The sequence below is a fragment of the Salmo salar genome, chromosome ssa07, assembly GCF_905237065.1.
Source record: "Salmo salar chromosome ssa07, Ssal_v3.1, whole genome shotgun sequence".
Lineage (NCBI taxonomy): Eukaryota > Metazoa > Chordata > Actinopteri > Salmoniformes > Salmonidae > Salmo > Salmo salar.
In genome coordinates this window covers 36,828,824-36,849,146 of record NC_059448.1, presented here as the reverse complement: position 1 = coordinate 36,849,146, position 20,323 = coordinate 36,828,824, and the positions used below count along the sequence as shown (strand labels likewise).

Genomic DNA, 20,323 nt, shown 5'->3' with positions numbered 1-20,323 from the left:
CATCCATTCCTGTGTGTGTGTTATCTATAGGAAGTGGACTGGCTGGTATGTCTATGGATGTTCGTCTCCACTGAACATGTGAAGGATGTGAGGGATTGTAAGGGAGAATGAAGATTCTACACACAGCGAGTCAAATACAAAGTCAGTTTAGTTAATCTTATTTTACTCAGTGTCCCTGTCCCTCTCGAAAAACTGAGGGAAATATGTCATACTCTAGTACAGGTGTATTCAACTCTTAACCTATGAGGTCTGGAGCCTGCTGTTTTTCTGTTCTTCCTGATAATTCATTGCACCCACCTGGTGTCCCAGTCTAAATCAGTCCCTGATTAGAGGGGAACAATGAAAAAATGCAGTGGAACTGGCTTCAAGGTCCAGAGTGTAGTTTGAGGGCTCTAATATATACAAAGCCCTACCATGCAAGGTAGGGGATGGCAGAAGTGTTGTACCTGCCTATATGTGTAGTGTCACTGTCAACGCTGCCAGCTTCAATCTCACCCAGTGGTGCAGGTGTGGTGGTGGCCATACATGCACACCTAAAGTGCATTCGGAAAGTATTAAGGCCCTTTGACTTTTTCCACATTTTATTACAGCCTTATTCTAAAATGGATTAAATTGGGGGTTTTTCCTCATCAATCTACACACAATACCCCATAATGACAAAGCAAAAACAGGTTTTAGGACATTTTTGCAAATGTTTTCAGGTCTCTCCAGAGATGTAGGCATCAACATTGACAGTGGTGTAAAAATACTTTAAAGTACTACTTTAGTCGTTTTTTGGGGTATTTGTACTTTATATTTTTGAAACTAAACTACATTCCCAAAGAAAATAAAGTACTTTTTACTCCAAACATTTTCCCTGAACCCCAAAAGTACTCATTAAATGCTCAATACACACACTTATCAAGAAAACATCCCTGGTTATCCCTTCTGCCTCTGATCTGGCAGACTCACTAAACAAACAGACATGCTTAATTTTTAAATGATGTGCTCTGGGCAATCTGTAGATACAAAAAAAAAATATGCAATTTGGTTTGCCTACAATAAGGAATTTTTAATTATTTATAATTTTACTTTTGATACTTGAGTATATTTTAGCAATTACATTTACTTTTGATACTTAAGTATATTAAAACCAAATACATTTAGACTTTTACTCAATAGTATTTTACTGGGTGACTTTCACTTTTACTTGGGTCCTTTTCTATAAGGTATCTTTACTTTTACTCAAGTATGACGTTTGGGTTACTTTTTACACCACTGAAAATAGATACATCTTACAACCACTAGGCTAGTACTAGGAGCCTATCGAAAATGAAACAATGTTTGCATATTACTTCTGTCTACTTTAGAGCACTGTCTATCAACCGGTAGGGTGGCACCACTTTGTTCATGTTTAACCACAAATCATGTTTGGCCGCTGTTTGTGGAAAGTTTTCTGAATAAGACTTTCTGACTGTCATTCTCCCACAAACCCATTGAACTTGTGACGGTGTTTGACATGGTTTTAGTCAGTTAGCCTACCTAGTAAAAAAGCTTACATGTGGCAGCGCACATACTCTCTGCCTGGCCGGTTTCTGTTTGTGGAAGGAGGGATCCCTACAGTCAGCGTACTAGAACTCTTCGATACAAGGGAGCGAAATAATTTTGTGGGGAAGACCTATCGTTAAAAAGGTGGGTGCCGCTTAAAGTTGTACTTGTTTCCTAAAACAACTATAGTAGCCAATTGAGATTGTTTTCAGACCGATTAACTCATCTTTTGAAGATTGTGTACATACTCATGTCAGTGTCAGGCGGCCGATTTTCAGCTTTTGTCGCTTTATTTTCATTTTTTTTCTCAACCTGCCTTCTGCACCCTAGTAAACCTATTCCTGTTTTAAAACATTTTTCACTTAAACATACTATCTATGGAGTCTAGACAATAGAATCCAGACTTGTGCAATTATTAAGTTCTTGAAACTAATGGGAAGTCCCCTTTTTATCTCCACCAACATTGTGGTTACTCCACAATACTAACCTAAATGACAGAGTGAAAAGAAGGAAGCTTGTAGAAAATAAAAATAATCCAAAATGTGTATCCTGTTTGCAATAAAGCACTAAAGTAAAACTGCACAAACAAAATCGATGTCCTGAATACAACGTGTTATGTTTGGGGCAAATACAACATACAACACATCACTGAGTACCACTCTTCATATTTTCAAGCATAGTGGTGGCTGGATTATGTTATGGGTATGCTTGTCATCGGCAAGGACTAGGGAGTTTTTTGGGGGTTATAAAAAGACCTGGAATAGAGCTAAGTACAGGCAAAATCCTAGAGGAAAACCTGCTTCAGTCTGCTCTCCAACAGACAGAGACAAATGCACCTTTCAGCAGCACAATAACCTAAAACACAAGGCCAAATATTTTATTTGAACTTTTTTTATTTCACCTTTATTTAAACCAGGTAGGCAAGTTGAGAACAAGTTCTCGTTTACAATTGCGACCTGGCCAAGATAAAGCAAAGCAGTTCGACACATACAACAACAGAGTTACACATGGTGTAAACCATACAGTCAATAATACAGTAGAAAAATAAGTCTATATACAATGTGAGCAAATGAGGAGAGATAAGGAGGTAAAGGCAAAAAAGGCCATGGTGGCAAAGTAAATACAATATAGCAAGTAAAACACTGGAATGGTAGATTTTTAGTGGAAGAAAGTGAAAAGTAGAAATAGAAATAATGGGGTGCAAAGGAGCTAAATAAATAAATACAGTAGGGGAAGAGGTAGTTGTTTGGGCTAAATTATAGATGGGCTATGTACAGGTGCAGTGATCTGTGAGTTGCTCTGACAGCTGGTGCGTAAAGCTAGTGAGGGAGATAAGTGTTTCCAGTTTCAGAGATTTTTGTAGTTCGTTCCAGTCATTGGCAGCAGAGAACTGGAAGGAGAGACGGCCAAAGGAGGAATTGGCTTTGGGGGTGACCAGAGAGATATACCTGCTGGAGCGCGTGCTACAGGTGGGTGCTGCTATGGTGACCAGTGAGCGGAGATAAGGGGGGACTTTACCTAGCAGGGCCTTGTAGATGACCTGGAGCCAGTGGGTTTGGCGACGAGTATGATGCGAGGGCCAGCCAACGAGAGCGTACAGGTCACAGTGGTGGGTAGTATATGGGGCTTTGGTGACAAAACGGATGGCACTGTGATAGACTGCATCCAGTTTAATGAGTAGGGTATTGGAGGCTATTTTGTAAATGACATCGCCAAAGTCGAGGATCGGTAGGATGGTCAGTTTTACGAGGGTATGTTTGGCAGCATGAGTGAAGGATGCTTTGTTGCGAAATAGGAAGCCAATTCTAGATTTAACTTTGGATTGGAGATGTTTGATGTGAGTCTGGAAGGAGAGTTTACAGTCTAACCAGACACCTAGGTATTTGTAGTTGTCCACGTATTCTAAGTCAGAACCGTCCAGAGTAGTGATGCTGGACGGGCGGGCAGGTGCGGGCAGTGATCGATTGAAGAGCATGCATTTAGTTTTACTTGTATTTAAGAGCAGTTGGAGGCCACGGAAGGAAAGTTGTATGGCATTGAAGCTCGTCTGGAGGGTTGTTAACACAGTGTCCAAAGAAGGGCCAGAAGTATACAGAATGGTGTCGTCTGCGTAGAGGTGGATCAGAGACTCACCAGCAGCAAGAGCGACATCATTTGATGTATACAGAGAAAAGAGTTGGCCCAAGTATTGAACCCTGTGGCACCCCCATAGAGACTACCAGAGGCCCGGACAACAGGCCATCCAATTTGACACATTGAACTCTATCAGAGAAGTAGTTGGTGAACCAGGCGAGGCAATCATTTAAGAAACCAAATATACACTGGAGTTGCTTATCAAGACAACATTGCATGTTCCTGAGAGACCTAGTTACAGTTTTGACTTAAATCGGCTTAAAAATCTATGGCAAGACTTGAAAATTACTGTCTAGCAATGATCAATAACAACTTGACAGAGCTTGAAGAATGAAAAGAAAATGTATGTGCAAATATTGTACAATCCAGGTGTGCAAAGCTCTTAGAGACGTACCCAGAAAGACTCACAGCTGTAATCGCTGCCAAAGGTGATTCTAAAATGTATTGACTCGGGGGTTGAATACTTATGTAATCAAGATGTATTCGGTTTTTTTCTTCATTTTTTTTTTTAAATGTTTGAATTTTTCTTCCACTTTGACATTACAGTATTTTTTGTAGATTGTTGAGAAAAAAATACAATTAAATCCACAACAAAATGTGGAAAAAGTAAAGGGGTGTGAATAATGTCTGAAGGCACGGTACAATGTGAAGCGCTTTAACTTCTTACATCTTGGCGAACCCCGTTCCGCCAGCGGAACCCCTAGCCAACAGCCAATGGAATCGCAGGGCGCGAAATACAAAAATACCGCAATTCAATTTTCTCAAACAATCAACTATTTTACACCATTTTAAAGATAAACTTCTCGTTAATCCAACCACATTGTCCGATTTCAAAAAGGCTTTACAGTGAAAGCAAAACATTAGATTATGTTAGGAGAGTACATAGACAAAAATAATCACACAGCCATTTTCCGAGCAAGGATGTATGTCACAAAAACCCAAAACACAGCTAAATGAAGCACTAACCTTTGACGATCTTCATCAGATGACACTCCTAGGACATTATGTTACACAATACATGTATGTTTTGTTCGATAAAGTTCATATTTATATCCAAAAACAGCATTTTACATTGGCGCGTGATGTTCAGAAAATGTATTTCCCACCAAAAACTTCCGGTGAATTTACAAAAATACTCATCATAAACGTTGACAAAATACATAACAATTATTTAAAGAATTATAGATAGACTACTCCTTTATGCAACTGCTGTGTCAGATTTTAAAATAGCTTTACGGAGAAAGAACATTTTTCAATATTCTGAGTACATAGCTCGCCATCACAGCGAGCTATACTGACACCCGCCAAGTTCGGGGCAACCTAAACTCAGAATTAGTATTAGAAATATTGTCTTACCTTTGCTGATCTTCGTCAGAATGCACTCCCAGGACTGCTACTTCCACAAGAAATGTTGTTTTTGTTCAAAATAATCAATTTTTATGTCCAAATACCTCCATTTTGTTTGTGCGTTCAGGTCACTATCCAAAAGTATGATGCATGAGCGCAATTCGAGACGCAAAAAGTCAAAATGTTCCATTACCGTACTTAGAAGCATGTCAAACGCTGTTTAAAATCAATCTTTATGGTATTTTTAACGTAGAAATGCGATTAATATTCAAACCGGACAATAGCGTATTCATTCAAGGAGAAAAACAAGGAACAGCGTGCTCGCGGGACCGCACATATCCAATCCCTTTGTTGCCAGGCAGTCCATTCAGAAACTAAGCTCCTATTATCTGCCCAGTGACAGGAGAATGCTCAAACCACTTTCTGAAGGCTTTAGACAGCCAATGGAAGCCTTAGAAAGTGCAACGTAACCCCACAGATACTGTAGTTTCGAAAGGGACTAGAAAGAAGAACTACAATTCTCAGATCCTCCACTTCCTGGTTGACTTTTTCTCAGGTTTCTGCCTGCCATATGAGTTCTGTTATACTCACAGACACCATTCAAACAGTTTTAGAAACTTCAGAGTGTTTTCTATCCAAATCTACTAATAATATGCATATTCTAGTTTCTGGGCCAAAGTAGTAACCAGATTAATTTGGATACGTTTTTCATCCGGCCGTGAAAATACTGCCCCCTATCTTCAACAGGTTTTAAGCACCAGCAAAAAGTGCATAGGGGCCTACCGGTATAAAGGCAATTCATTATGTATTGCTGAAGTGCTTATAGTTGAATCCCATTGAGCTTTTACTCAGCCACCTGTTATTCACTCATTCCTGGTGAATTAAGTGAAACTCAATTTTCACCTCACCACCTCTGCTCACTGGGTGGGAGCCTATAGCATGACATGTTTTTCATTCACAAAGTGTTGAATGAATAACTCAAAATAAATGTGTGGTTGTGTACTGCATCACAAGACATCTCAGTTCACCCAGCGAGGGGTGTCATGCACCCCAAAAATCTAAGGGGGCACAAAGTATGCAAGGATGGCTGGGGTGTGCTCCAGAGGGGGCCTAGTCCCCCCCTGTCTGCAAGTTGGAGAATTTATCATTTTTCAAACACCTGAAACAGCATTTTCCTGCAATGTATAGAGCCATAATCATTATTGTTAATTCTGTAAAAAAAATATATATATGCATGAATGAATGAATGAATCTGGGCAGAAGATTAAAAGGAATGTGAGTCTTATTCAATACATTTAGTAATTGCTTGCCTTTTCTAAATTCTTAACAACCTTGCCAGCAGGCATGCCAGCTAAGATAGATAGACAAGCTAGCCACTCTAATTTGATTGATAGCCTGAAATAACTTATTGGAAGCTTGTTATGAGGTTGGAAAATTGGGAACCTATCTAGACTATTTAAAGCCAAAAATAAACAGGACAAATCTGAGGGGGCATGTGCCACTGTGCCCCCTATCGGCATGACGCCTCTGCACCCAGCTGTTGTTCTGTGTTACATACTCCTTAAAGTTACATTACCTTTTTCAACTTGTGTGTGTGTTGGTACAAGGGCTCAGAAGGACATGAATGGGAGCCTCGGGAAGAGGACATATTCTATCCAGATGCATTAGTTTGTCTCAGCGCGTCCAGAGGAAAATGCAAGCTGGCCTTGTATTTTCCTCTGATGTGCTGCTTGAGACAGAAGTTGGTCTTTGGCTATAAAGGAGTTACCTGCATTCCTCTGTGTTCATATGATCCTCTGTGATCTCATACAATACACTTGTGTGACAGTGGACTCTGCATCTGTGCCCGGAGGGCCTAAGCTTGCTGTCATAGTATCAAATCCAACATTTTAGGATGACAAAAGCAAATTTGGTACTGTTTTGAAATGGCGTAAAGGATTAAGGAATAGTCTACAACTGTTACATGATGTATGTTAATTCACCAAACTCTATAATGTTGTTTTTTATTGCCTTGGAAGTGTTTTTGTTCTGTATCCTTCAACCACAGAGCACTTTTTTTGGTTTCTCAGTAGATCATTTCCTAAATAGGCCTGTTGCCATCATAAATAAAAACGGAGTTGTTTACTACTCTCTCCACCCTCATACCTCTCTTTTCCCCACCCATCCTCTCTCCCCATTTTCCCCAGCCCTCTTACTGCAAATGGTAGGGAGTATCTTCTTTCAACCCTCCCCACATTGCCTCATCACCCATCTGAACCATTACTCTCGTATCACGCTTCAAGACACTCCCTCAGTACCCACTCTCTCCCCTACCCCCAGTGCCCCATCACCCATCTAAACCATTACTTTTCCCTTCACCTTTCCAGCCTCTTCACACACCCCCTCTGAAGCCTCTTTCTCCTCCCTGTGTGGTGCTCTGCCCCATGATGAGTGCACAGCCTCGGAGGATCCGCCTAAAGCCCTGGCTGTTAGCCCAGGTGAACAGCGGGAGGTACCCCGGCCTGCAGTGGCTCAGCCCGGACCACCGGATCTTCCAGATCCCCTGGAGACATGCCACAAGACACCAGCCCACCTCTGAGGAAGAGAACACCATCTTCAAGGTGAGAGGGGGGTCCATGCTGAGAATGGCATGACAGATCTGAATACTTAAACTCTGTATGCCATCATTTGGATATCAAACTGTAGTTAGATCAAAGTTTTGTCTTAGATCTACTTTTTCTTTGATTACTACTGGCAAGTCGAGGAACAGACATTTGTCAAAAGCTAAACCATTTTCAGAAGTGTTTAATCAAAACAGCACAGACATTATTCCCTGAACTTCAAGTAGCACGTTTCAGAAAAGTATTTCTAAGGAACTACGTTACTAAACTCAGCAAAAAAAGAAACGTCCTCTCACTGTCAACAGCGTTTATTTATAGCAAACTTAACATGTGTAAATATTTGTAGGAACATAACAAGATTCAAACTGAACAAGTTCCACAGACATGTGACTAACAGAAATTGAATAATGTGTCCCTGAACAAAGGGGGGGGAGGGGTCAAAAGTAACAGTCACTATCTAGTGTGGCCACCAGCTGCATTAAGTACTGCAGTGCATCTCCTCCTCAGGGACTGCATTCGATTTGCCAGTTCTTGCTGTGAGATATTACCTCACTCTACCACCAAGGCACCTGCAATTTCCCGGACATTTCTGGGGGGTATGGCCCTAGCCCTCACCCTCCGATCCAACAGGTCCCAGACGTGCTCAATGGGATTGAGATCCGGGCTCTTTGCTGGCCATGGCAGAACACTGACATTTCTGTCTTGCAGGAAATCATGCACAGAGCAAGCAGTATGGCTGGTGGCATTGTCATGGTGGATGAGCCTACAGGAAGGGTACCACATGAGGGAGGAGGATGCCTTCCCTATAACGCACAGCGTTGAGATTCCCTGCAATGACAACAAGCACAGTCCGATGATGCTGTGATACACCGCCCCAGACCATGACGGACCCTCCACCTCCAAATCAATCCCGCTCCAGAGTACAGGCCTCGGTGTAACGCTCATTCCTTCCACGATAAACGCGAATCTGACCATCACCCCTGGTGAGACAAAACTGCGACTCGTCAGTGAAGAGCATCTTTTTGTCAGTCCTGTCTGGTCCAGCGATGGTGGGTTTGTGCCCATAGGCAACGTTGTTGCCGGTGATGTCTGGTGAGGACCTGCCTTACAACAAGCCTACAAGCCCTCAGTCCAGCCTTTCTCAGCCTATTGCGGACAGTCTGAGCACTGATGGAGGGACTGTGCGTTCCTGGTGTAACTCGGGCAGTTGTTGCCATCCTGTACCTGTCCCGCAGGTGTGATGTTCAGATGTACCGATCCTGTGCAGGTGTTGTTACACGTGGTCTGCCACTGCGAGGACGATCAGCTGTCCGTCCCGTCTCCCTGTAGTGCTGTCTTATGCGTCTCACAGTATGGATATTGCAATTTATTGCCCTGGCCACATCTGCAGTCCTCATGCCTCCTTGCAGCATGCCTAAGGCACATTTGCGCAGATGAGCAGGGACCCTGTTCATCTTTCTTTTGGTGTTTTTCAGAGTCAGTAGAAAGGCATCTTTAGTGTCCTAAGTTTTCATAACTGTGACCTTAATTGCCTACCGTCTGTAAGCTGTTAGTGTCTTAATGACCGTTCCACAGGTGCATGTTTATTAATTGTTTATGGTTCATTGAACAAGCATGGGAAACAGTGTTTAAACCCTTTACAATGAAGGTCTGTGAAGTTATTTGGATTTTTACGAATTATCTTTGAAAGACAGGGTCCTGAAAAGGGGGCGTTTCTTTTTGTTTGTCACCCGCACACTTCCTTATCCCATTCAGCGATAAATGCATCAACTGTTTTAGTGAACTGAAAGAGCCTTAGTTTCATTTCCACTGATTCTCTAGTGTCAAACCTCTCTGGGTGTTCCTGACCTCGTGTATAAGGATGTCCACATGATATCCACTGCACCAACAGCTGTAATTGCCTACTCCCTGCCTCAGACATGCTTTTGGCTGGAGTCATTTCCTCATTAGCCATTACCCTGTTCTCCATTTACAGTGCATTCGGAAAGTATTCAGATCCCTTTTTGCACATTTTATTACGTTACAGCTTTATTCTAAAATGTATGAAATTATTTTTTTCCTTATCAATCTACACCAATACTCCATAATGACAAAGCAAACTGTTTTTTGACATTTTTGCAAATGTATAAAAAAGAAATTTAAAAACTGAAATACCTTATTAACGTAAGTATTCAGATCCTTTGCTATGAGACTCGAAATTGAGCTCCGACGTATCCTGGGAAGTGTACCAAAAAAATTCTGCAGCATTGAAGGTGCACAAGAACACAGTGGCCATCATTCTTAAATGGAAGAAGTTTGGAACCACCAAGACTCTTCCTAGGGCTGCCCGCCCGGCAAAACAGAGCAATCGGGAGAGAACGGCCTTAGTTAGAGGTGTGACCAAGAACCCGATGATCACACTGACAGAGCTCCAGAGAGTTCCTTTGTGTAAATGGGTGAACCTTCCAGAAGGACAACCATCACTGCAGCACTTCACCACTTCACCAATCTGGCCTTTATGGTAGAGTGGCCAGACGAAAGCCACTCCTCAGTAAAAGGCACATGATAGCCCACTTGGAGTTTGCCAAAAGACACCTAAAGGACTCAGACCATGAGAAACAAGATTATCTGGCCTGAATGCCAAGCGTCACATCAGGAGGAAACCTGGCACTATTCCTGTGGTGAAGCATGGTGGTGGCAGCATCATGCTGTGGGGATGTTTTTCAGCGGCAGGGACTGGGAGACTAGTCAGGATCGGGAAGGGTGAACGGAGCAAAGTACAGAGAGATCCTTGAAGAAAACCTGCTCCAGTGCACTCAGCACCTCAGACTGGGGTGAAGGTTCAACTTCCAACAGGACAACAACCCTAAGCACACAGCCAAGACAACGCAGGAGTGGCTTCGGGACAAGTCTCAATGTCCTTGAGTGGCCCATCCAGAGCTCGGAATTGAACCCGATCGAACATTTCTGGAGAGACATGAAAATGGCTGTGCAGCGACGCTCCCCATCCAACCTGACAGAGCTTGAGAGGATCTGCAGAGAATAATGGGAGAAACTCCCCAAATACAGGTGTGCCAACCTTGTAGCGTCATATCCAAGGAGACTTGAGGCTGTAATCACTGCCAAAGACACTTCAAAAAAGTACTGAGTAAAGGGTCTGAATACTTATGTAAATGTGATATTTCTGCAACAATTTCTAAACACCTGTTTTTGGGTTGTCATTTCTAAACACCCAAAAACAGGTGTTTAGAAATTGTAGCAGAATGAGGGGGGGAAACTATTTAGTCCATTTTAGAATAAGGCTGTAACGTAACAAAGTGTGGAAAAAGTCAAGGTGTCTGAACACTTTCTGAATGCACCCTAGTTGTGACTAATGTGGTTGGTTAATGGCAGTGCAGTAACCCAACCATGACCCCTGTAAGCTTATGAAACAACAGAGTTAAATGCTCGGCAGTGGCCAACTTATTACAGGCACATAATGCCGAATGTTTATTCATCATTTGTTCCAGGGCACTTCAATTGGCACTGCTACCCTTAATAATTGCCCCTTGTGGATGAATAAACTATATTGATTTGAATTTAATTTAACTCTCACCCATTTGATTCCATCCAGATGTGACCCCTTCTCCCATTCATTAAAATGTAAACTCATTCTCCTCCTTGCCTACCCCTCTCTTCCCACAGGCCTGGGCTCTAGAGACAGGGAAGTACCAGGAGGGTCTGGATGAGCCTGACCCTGCCAAGTGGAAGGCCAACCTGCGCTGTGCCCTCAACAAGAGCCGGGAGTTCAAACTGAAATACGACTGCACCAAGGAGACACCCGTCCAGCCCTACAAGATCTACGAGGTCTGTGACCAGCCCTGCAATGGAGGTAAGAGTGTGTGTAAGCATGCAGGCTCATTGGCAGCTTTGCAAGTCTTATCTGATTGTCTGTCTTCGAATTTAAATTAGTTATTTTAAAATAACTTTGTTGAACTTGTCTATCCTCAGATATGAATGTTTTGTGAAATTAATGAGATTTTCTCCCCCATGTTGATGGCATATTCCTTTTGATTTGGTTTTAGACACAGTTGATGAAGATGATGAGGAGGTGGTAAGGTGTAGACAATTACTTTTCCATTATTTCAGAACAATGTGTTATCTCAGAACAATCTGAGAACAATAACCATATACCAGCTTTTTTACATAAACATTAAATCTTGTCTTTTTCAGATGCCGAATATTGTTGGTCTCTCCATTGGTAAGTGTATACTGTCAATACACCTTTGCTACTGAGCCATGGGTGAATTAGGCAGAAATCGCTTGAAAGGTTAACCATTTCAAATGTGTCACTATTGACATTATGCAATGTCTTAAGTGTGTGTGTGCGTTTGTCCTCCTGTCTCTCCCAGACCCCAGAATTAGTGACCCACACAGTTTTCAGGCATTCGGGGTGCACCCTGGACCCGTAGGATCCCTCCAACAGCCTGGGGTTGGGCGGAGGGAGCATGCAGCCTCCTGTGGTCACTGAGATGTCCCCCATGGTTCCTTCTGCTGCATCTGTGGCTCCGGTTGCCCCTAACCCAGGTGCCGCCCCCATGGAGGCCATGTCAGGAGTCCAGAACCAGGAAGAAGGGCAGGCGGTGCCACCCTACAAATATGACCTGCTGAACAGCCTGCCATGTGAGTGGAATAGAACCTATAGGTCCATGCTGTGTTGAGAGGAATACTGCTTAATGTACAATGGCTTTACTTTGGCAGTCAGGCACTAATGCAATAGTTCTTACATGTTATCCAAAAAATCCTTCATTGTAATTCCCCTACCATAAAAACAGGGTGTCAACTTTATTTGGTATTGCAATACATTCACTGCAATACATTCACTCAAAACAGTTGCCTCCAATTGACTCATTCGATGGATTATAGGCTATCAGGCATTAGTGTAGTAGTCTGGAATACCTGCCTGTCATATCCATCAAATGGAATACACTGGCAGCTGTCAAAGTGTGGGGAACGGTAAGACAGGCTCTGTAGTTAATTGGAATAGGCAAAATCGAGTTTTGCCCTTTTAATTGCTAAAGCGATAATGTGTTATTCATTGATTCTCACCCCTTTTCAGTCTTATGATAACTTGGTATCAGAATACTATTGGGCATGATTAGAAAGAGCTTTATTCAATGTTGACTTTTTGAAGTGCCCACAATTATTCTAACACTACATTATTTGACTCTGGTTTCAGTGACTGACCTAGACATGAAGTTCCTGTACCGGGGTCGCAAGATGGGCTCCCTGACGGTGAGTAACCACCAGGGCTGCCGGCTGTACTACGGCCACCTGGAGCCCACCCCGGACCAGGTGGACCTGTTTGGCCCTGTCACCCTCAACCAAGTTCTCTTCCCTGGCTCGGCCGACATCCAGAACGAGAAGCAGCGGTTCTACACAGAGCACCTGCTGGATGTGATGGACCGAGGCCTGATCCTGGAGATCTGGGAGCAGGATATATACGCTATCAGGTTGTGTCAGTGCAAGGTGTATTGGTCTGGGCCGGGCATTGACGAGCAGGGGCCACCCAACCCTATGGAGAGGGAGAGGAAGTACAAAGTGTTCAGCCTCAATAACTTCCTGCACGGTAAGTCAGTCAATCCATTTTATTGCTGGGTATTTTAGTCATCTAAGGCACAAGTTTCATAGTGTTTGAATCCCCATCTGATCAATAACAACAATGCTGGACTCCATTGCCATGATTTTTCAGTTAACTTGAGGCTCTCTGAGTTTCAATTGATCCCTGAATATTTCAGTCACATGCCCTTTCTGTGAGTAAGCTCTTGAGTAGTACTTATTGCTTGTACTGGTATTGTTGCACAGCCCAGGCATCCAAATGGATTAGCTGTAAAACAGATATCACATTAGAGAAGATAATCTTTATTTCTCCCTCTCGTGCACACACACACCAATAGGGCTCATCTTGTTCCAGAAGGGTGAAACTCCCACCCCACCACCGTTTGAGCTCTACTTCTGCTTCGGGGAGGACTGGCCAGACCAACAGAAACCCAAGGAGAAGAAGCTCATCGTTGTGCAGGTGAGCAGAACGAATTGACCCCATACCCTTGTTGATCGTTGACAGATACAGTACACACACATGGAATGATAACAGGGACCCTCCATCCATTTCATGTCTAGGTGGTCCCGGTGGTGGCGCGGATCCTAACAGAGATGTTTTCTGGAGATCTGTCCTGGTCCACAGACAGCATCCGGTTGCAGATCTCCAACCCAGACCTGAAGGACCAGACAGTGGAGCAGTTCAAGGAACTCCAGAGGCTTCTCCAGAGTCAGCATGGCCTGGGACCCTGAGTCAGGGGCCTCTTGCTGGGTCTTAAACAGGGCCTGTCCTGGATCAAGGCCTTGACTGCACTTGGATAAATAACCTTATTCAACTGCGTTTTGTGTTGGGATATTAGCCTTCTTTCAACCCTGAGCCTCCCTCAATGGAATCGATCATCCCTACCATCCAGCCTAGAGCCCTGTATCTTGGGCAGAACTACATCAAAATCCAGACTGCTGTATCCTCAATGTGTTTTAGTTCCTTAAATTATTTTTTTGAATTTCAATAAATACCATTGCAGTATTTTTTTTTTTTTTATAGTTGTGGCAGATATTACTCCCTCGATTGTCACAAATTTCTATCCATTTTCCTTTCGCAACACTAACTGGCTCTCTCGAATGGACACGGATGCTACGGAGCCAGAAATGTGACACACGCAAGCAATGAATACATTAATCAGCAAAGTGGTCATTTGGTACTTGAGACAGCTGTCAGAGGGTGTCTAAGTCAAGGCTTTGTAAAGTTGCAGTTGAGAATGGGTGAAAGTATCCACTGATACTGTCGCTTCACACAGGCTCATTACCCTCAGATTCCATAGGCAATTCTAGAACATTAAGAAACGCTTACCTTCGTTCAGTTAACAGCTGGAAGGGAACCTGTTTGACTTGAACAGAGTTGTGGACGTGATCCAAACATGTACTTGGCAGTGAGGGTGAACCAGTCAGCAAATTACCCTCCGCTGATGTCACTCACCACCCTTCTATGGAGTTCTACACGCATTCACTGGAAATTTGATTAGTGTGAATGGGATTGAGGAAAAGTAGGGGCTTGTGTGGAAGTGTCTCCGGATATATTTCCGAGTTGCAGCTACACAGTAAGCTACTTAAATGTCCAGACGAATTCATGTCGGCATCCAAGTAGAAAACACCTATAGCACTCCAAATGCATAATATCAATGTGTGTATGTGTTGTCTGACAGACTAGTGGCTCTGCTGCAACAAAGAACACCTTGACCAACTCGTTACTTTTAGGGGGTGAGGGATCTGGTATGAACAAACATCTAAACATGATACAGACAAGAGCACGTTTGTTCCTCACAGTCGTTTTTATTGTTGTTCACAACATGGCTACAACGCCGACGGTGGTGCCTACCTCCAAGAATGGACATTGCCAGAGGTGGAAGAACAAAAAAAATATATATACTATTTGCCAGAGTCCCACTCGACCTGTCACAACTCTCCTTCCCTGGTAATAGAGAACAGTAAAACTCCAGCCAACATGTTTAAAAAGGTCAAAGGTGACGCCAAATCTCCCAGCATTCCCTTCAACCATTTCCTTAATGCCTCCACAAAGCAGTGGTGACCATTTTGTGAAGGGCCTCGTGGGTTTGCTATTTATTTTTCTATATGGCACCGACAGCAAGACCATGTTAAAGTTCTAAAGACACATCCATGAAAATAAATCATTTCTCAATTTAAAAACGTACAAGTCTTTTTTTGATGCATTATGATTAGCAACCAGGCACATCCTTAGTTTTTTTCCCCCTTCCCTTGTTCTTTTTGAAGATAGATCCTGTAGAAATCCAACTGACGCAGAACAAATCCCATTTCTTTGAGTCGGTGAATTCTCCCTCAGACATGCCCCCCTGCCCCACCCCCTTTCAACCCTCGTGCCACCTGTTACTGTGGCAACAGTGAGGCAGGGGAGCGAGAGGGAGCGGAAGGGGGGGGGGCGTCTCTTCTCACACAGCCAAAGTCAAAGGCGCATTTCGTTTACGGGTTCACCCTGTCACTCCAATCCTTGCGATGCGTCTTGATTGGCTTTCCACAGTGCCAAGTCCCGCCCATCTGTCCAGTAAGAGATCCCTTTAGATTCTCGTCTGCTGCGGTCTTCAGCCTCTTTGCCGTCACCTCTGAATGTTCGCCAAAATATTTAACCTGAGGAAGAAAAACAAATGAAATGACAATAAGAAATCAATGGAGATGTTACTGACACTTGCCAACCTAAATACGATCAGATATGTTTTTGGAACCATCTAAAAGACATGAGGAGAGATGAGTCTGCAGATCCCAGTGGGGGGGGCTGTTTGGGTTTCTGTGTTGATGCCTAACCTGGTGTTCTGGCAGAGCTCTTTGGGCGTGGCTATCGGAACAATCTGGTGAACTCCCGGATAGCCCAGCACACCTGCTTACACTCCTCCGCACTGGAGAGATGGAGAAAGAGGGGGTGTCAGGAAGAGGGGGAGAGCGAGAAAAGGGCAACATTATTAATGTGGTGCATTTACATGGTTAAGGTTATTTCAAATGAAATAGGAAAATAAATGTTAATTCAACACATTCATTCAAGTTCACTTTAAATGAATCTGAACTGAAATGAACCCATGTCGAGCATGCGGTTTGTCTCACAAGACTCCTACTTGGAACTCAAGGTGCTCCCTGAGAAATACTATCTAGCGGTCATCTGTCTGAAGCTCCCATTCCCTCAGAGAGACTGCATGTGAGGGAGGGTGGAGCGCTGGAAAACTGGGGCAGGGAAGGGATGCTTCTAGGCGCGCCTGAACATGTGGCAGGGAATCCATGAGGTTTCCCCTACTCCGGTTTTCCAGCGTTCCACTGCTGCAGGAGCAGCTTCTTTAAGCATGCCCAGTGACCCATGAGCTCTTCCCAGAGTCAGAACATAAACAGCTAGCTGTTTTCCAGTAGGAAAGGGGCGTGGCTGTGATATGCTCACCTGGTGACCTGCTTGTGGAAGTCTGTGAGCTGTTTGTGTGTGACTGTCAACGCCCCGCCTGACGTCTCCTTAGGAAGCCCCTTCAGCGCGTTCTCCAGCCAGCGGCAGGACGTCTAGAAGACATATCCGCAGCATTAAACATCAAACACACATCAGGAGGCAATGCAATTGTAGTACTACAACACTTTCTCACAAGGGAAAGTGCTGTCATGCCCATGTCATTGGAAGTGTGTGTGAATATGAATTGTGGTCCCTGTTGAAAGATATTCTCTTAGCTCCATCTTGTGGTATGACAGTGAGCACCTGTCGAAGACAGTGTATGTGTACTTTCAACTGCATATGTATTGTACAAGTACTGTCGGGAGTGGTAGAGCTACGAGCGTGTGTCAATATACTTGTGTGACTCACCGGCCTGTCGAACACCATGATCTCCCAGAGCACCTCAGCCACATCGGGGAGTGTGTAAGGTGGCAGACAGAAGCAGCATGTGTGCATGAGCTGGGTGACCAACTGCTGCCCGTGCTGCCCCATGGCCTGGCCTATTAGCTGCTTTCGCAGCTCAAAGTCATCCTCGTGCTGCAACGGAGGGGGAAAAAAACACATGACAATCTGACTGACAGATTGTTGTTATTCAGAGGAAACTTTTGGTTGATCGTCAGACAGTGAATCCCCATGTTTGAGGGGGTCAGTTTGAGCAAGGCGAGGCACAGATTTGCTAATCTTGATGACATAAGGAATAATTTGGGATACAAATGTATTTGTGGTTCTGCGCAGTCTGCAACAGAGACATCAAACAAACATTGACTGTTGAAATAGATTGACTTTGTTGGGGCTGACTCACGTCGTTGCTGACGCCCGTGTGGATGAGGTCTCTGACGAACTTCATGACGCTGCAGTTGGCGTCCCGGTGGTCCAGTGTGGTGGCCGCGATAGCACACTGGATGATGTGGACGATGATGCCACTGCTGAGCAGGGTGACGGGACTACGCTGGACAAACCTGCAGAGAGAAGAAGCGAGAGAATCTTTATAACCTGAATGCTGCTGTAAAACAAGTATGCCTGTGTCAGGTCCCCGGCAATGGTTAGTTTTCATCCTTGCCACTCAGACAAGGCCCATTGAGTTGACATTTAAACTTATTATTTTGAGGGAGAGGAGCAACTGTTTGAACTGTGTTCCAGTCGATCATACCTGGTGGCAAGTCTGAAGAGGTCATCTACTGTGTCTGGGTGGTTACGGAGACCGTTGGGCTGCTCCAACAGCTGGAAGGTGGGCATACACAGAGCCTACAGGGAGCGAGAAGGGACAGTCAGTTCAAAACCAATAGAACAACCAGAGTTTCACTGCCACTCCAGTGAACTATGAGTACCTATGAAAGTGATGTGTGTGTCCTACCTGTAGCATGTCTAGTAGACCTTGTCTGCAGCCTTCCTCCATGCCGTACTCATCCACCAGGATGCTGCCCAGATAAAGGAAGCAGGAGTGGGGATACACCTGATACACACTGACCATCTGAAACACCACACATTTAACATCTTTACACCTGGTACACATTGACCATCAGAAACATCACACATTTAACATCTTTACACCTGGTACACACACTGACAAGGGCCTGACATTATCTTTTGGGACTGAATTTTTACCTGTCCGAAAGCTCAAGTCTGAAAATTGGTGACTGAAAATTGTGTTGTATGATGCAAGGAACCACTTTACCAATAACATTCATTATTATAACTGGTATTGACAATGGAATGCTGCTGGTCTCTGATTCCATGTATTAGATCTCCTGCCGTTGTGCCTTGAGCAAGGCACTTAACTTCATCGGGGTAGGGGGCAGTATTTTGACGTCCGGATGAAAAGCGTGCCCGTAGTAAACTGCCTGCTACTCAGGCCCAGAAGGTAGGATATGCATATTATTAGTAGATTTGGATAGAAAACTCTGAAGTTTCTACAACTGTTTGAATGATGTCTGTGAGTATAACAGAACTCATATGGCAGGCAAAAACCTGAGAAAAAAATCCAACCAGGAAGTTGGAAATCTGAGGTTTGTAGTTTTTCAAGTGATTGCCTATCCAGTATACAGTGTCTGTGGGGTCATTTTGCACTTCCTAAGGCTTCCAATAGATGTCAACAGTCTTTAGAACGTTATTTCATGCTTCTACTGTGAATGGGAAGAGAATAAGAGCCATTGGAATCAGATGACTGAGAAAATGACATGAGCTCAGACAGGCATGCGCCTGTGAGAGTTAGGTGTGTTCCTTTTCATTTCTGAAGACAATGGAATTGTCCGGTTGGAATACTATCGAAGATTTATGATAAAAACATCCTAAAGATTGATGCTATACATTGTTTGACATGTTTCTACGAACTGTAATATAACTTTTTTGACTTTTCGTTTGAACTTACTGCACGAGCACAGTTCATTTGGATTACCCGACTGAACGCGCAAACAAAAAGGAGGTATTTGGACATAATGGATGGATTTTATCGAAACAAAACATTTATTGTGGAACTGGGATTCCATTCCGATGAAGATCAAAGGTACCGTAATATCCGGACTATTGAGCGCACCTGAATATAAGCCGCACCCACTGAATTTTAAAAAAAAGTATTATTTTGAACATAAATAAGCCGCACATGTCTATAAGCCGCAGGTGCCTACCGGTACATTGAAACAAATTACCTTTACACAGGCTTTAACGAAACACGGCTTGTAACAAAAATAAATAGGCTGTAACAAATAAAAAAATTAGCAGTAAACTGTAGCCTACCAAGAAAGTCATTGGTCACCATCTTCCTCCTCCTGTGCACTGAAACCACTGAAGTCATCTCCTTCGGTGTCGGAGTTGAATAGCCTCAGAATTGCTTCATCCGATATTGGATCGTTTTCATTGTCGCTCTCGTCACTGTTTGACCTTAACCCGTTCGGCAATTTCATTGGTCTAATGAAAGCTTCATGCCGCCCAAAAACTGAGCACGTCACAGAATGTGTTTTTTGGAGAAAAAAAATTGAAAGCGGGAAAAATCCATATATTAGCCGCGTCATTGTTCAAAGCGTGGGAAAGGTTCAAAGCGAGGGAAAAAAAGTTGCGGCTTATAATCCGGAATTTACGGTAAGTGAATATTTATAATGCCATTTCTGTCTTTTGTTGGCTCCGCAATATGGCGGGTTTCTGTATTGGTTGTGTTTGTTGCTGAGCGCTCTACTCAGATTATTGCAAAATGTGCTTTCGCTGTAAAACTTTTTTGAAATCTGACACAGCGGTTGCATTAAGGACAAGTGTATCAATAATTCTTTGAATAACAGTTGTATATTTTATCAACGTTTATGATGAGTATTTCTCTAAATTGATGTGCTCATTCACCGGAAGTTTTGGGAGGCAAAACATTTCTGAACATTACACGCCAATGTAAAATGGGGTGTTTGGATATAAATATGAACTTTATCGAGCAAAACATACATGTATTGTGTAACATGAAGTCCTATGAGTGCCATCTGATGAAGATCAAAGGTTAGTGATTAATTTTAGCTGTATTTCTGTTTTTTGTGACGCCTCTCCTTGCTTGGAAAATGGCTGTGTGGTTTTTCTTGTCTAGGCGCTGTCCTAACATAATCTAATGTTATGCTTTCGCTGTAAATCCTTTTTGAAATCGGACACTGTGGTTGGATTAACGAGAAGTGTATCTTTAAAATGGGATATAATA

The 20,323-nt window shown here is 43.4% G+C and overlaps 2 protein-coding genes across 2 annotated transcripts in view; one reads left to right on the top strand and one right to left on the bottom strand.

Annotated features, from left to right (window-relative positions):
* The first annotated feature begins 1,319 nt into the window (after positions 1-1,319).
* LOC106609132 (interferon regulatory factor 5-like) lies at positions 1,320-15,368 on the top strand. Its single transcript, XM_014207605.2, is given in 10 exon segments — positions 1,320-1,671; positions 7,374-7,607; positions 11,271-11,457; positions 11,651-11,679; positions 11,799-11,826; positions 11,978-12,071; positions 12,073-12,248; positions 12,805-13,194; positions 13,523-13,644; positions 13,746-15,368. Coding segments are annotated over 9 exon segments (1,374 nt in total). The 5' UTR covers positions 1,320-1,671; positions 7,374-7,430; the 3' UTR covers positions 13,917-15,368.
* Positions 14,974-20,323, bottom strand: part of LOC106609131 (transportin-3) — a 23,713-nt gene continuing 18,363 nt past the window's right edge. The window contains exons 17-23 of the mRNA XM_014207604.2: positions 18,011-18,127; positions 17,807-17,901; positions 17,459-17,615; positions 17,026-17,193; positions 16,618-16,730; positions 15,999-16,090; positions 14,974-15,824 (exon numbers count right to left, since the gene is read on the bottom strand). Coding sequence (XP_014063079.1) covers positions 16,030-16,090; positions 16,618-16,730; positions 17,026-17,193; positions 17,459-17,615; positions 17,807-17,901; positions 18,011-18,127 — 711 coding nt within the window. The 3' untranslated portion in view covers positions 14,974-15,824; positions 15,999-16,029. The remainder of the gene's footprint in view (positions 15,825-15,998; positions 16,091-16,617; positions 16,731-17,025; positions 17,194-17,458; positions 17,616-17,806; positions 17,902-18,010; positions 18,128-20,323) is intronic.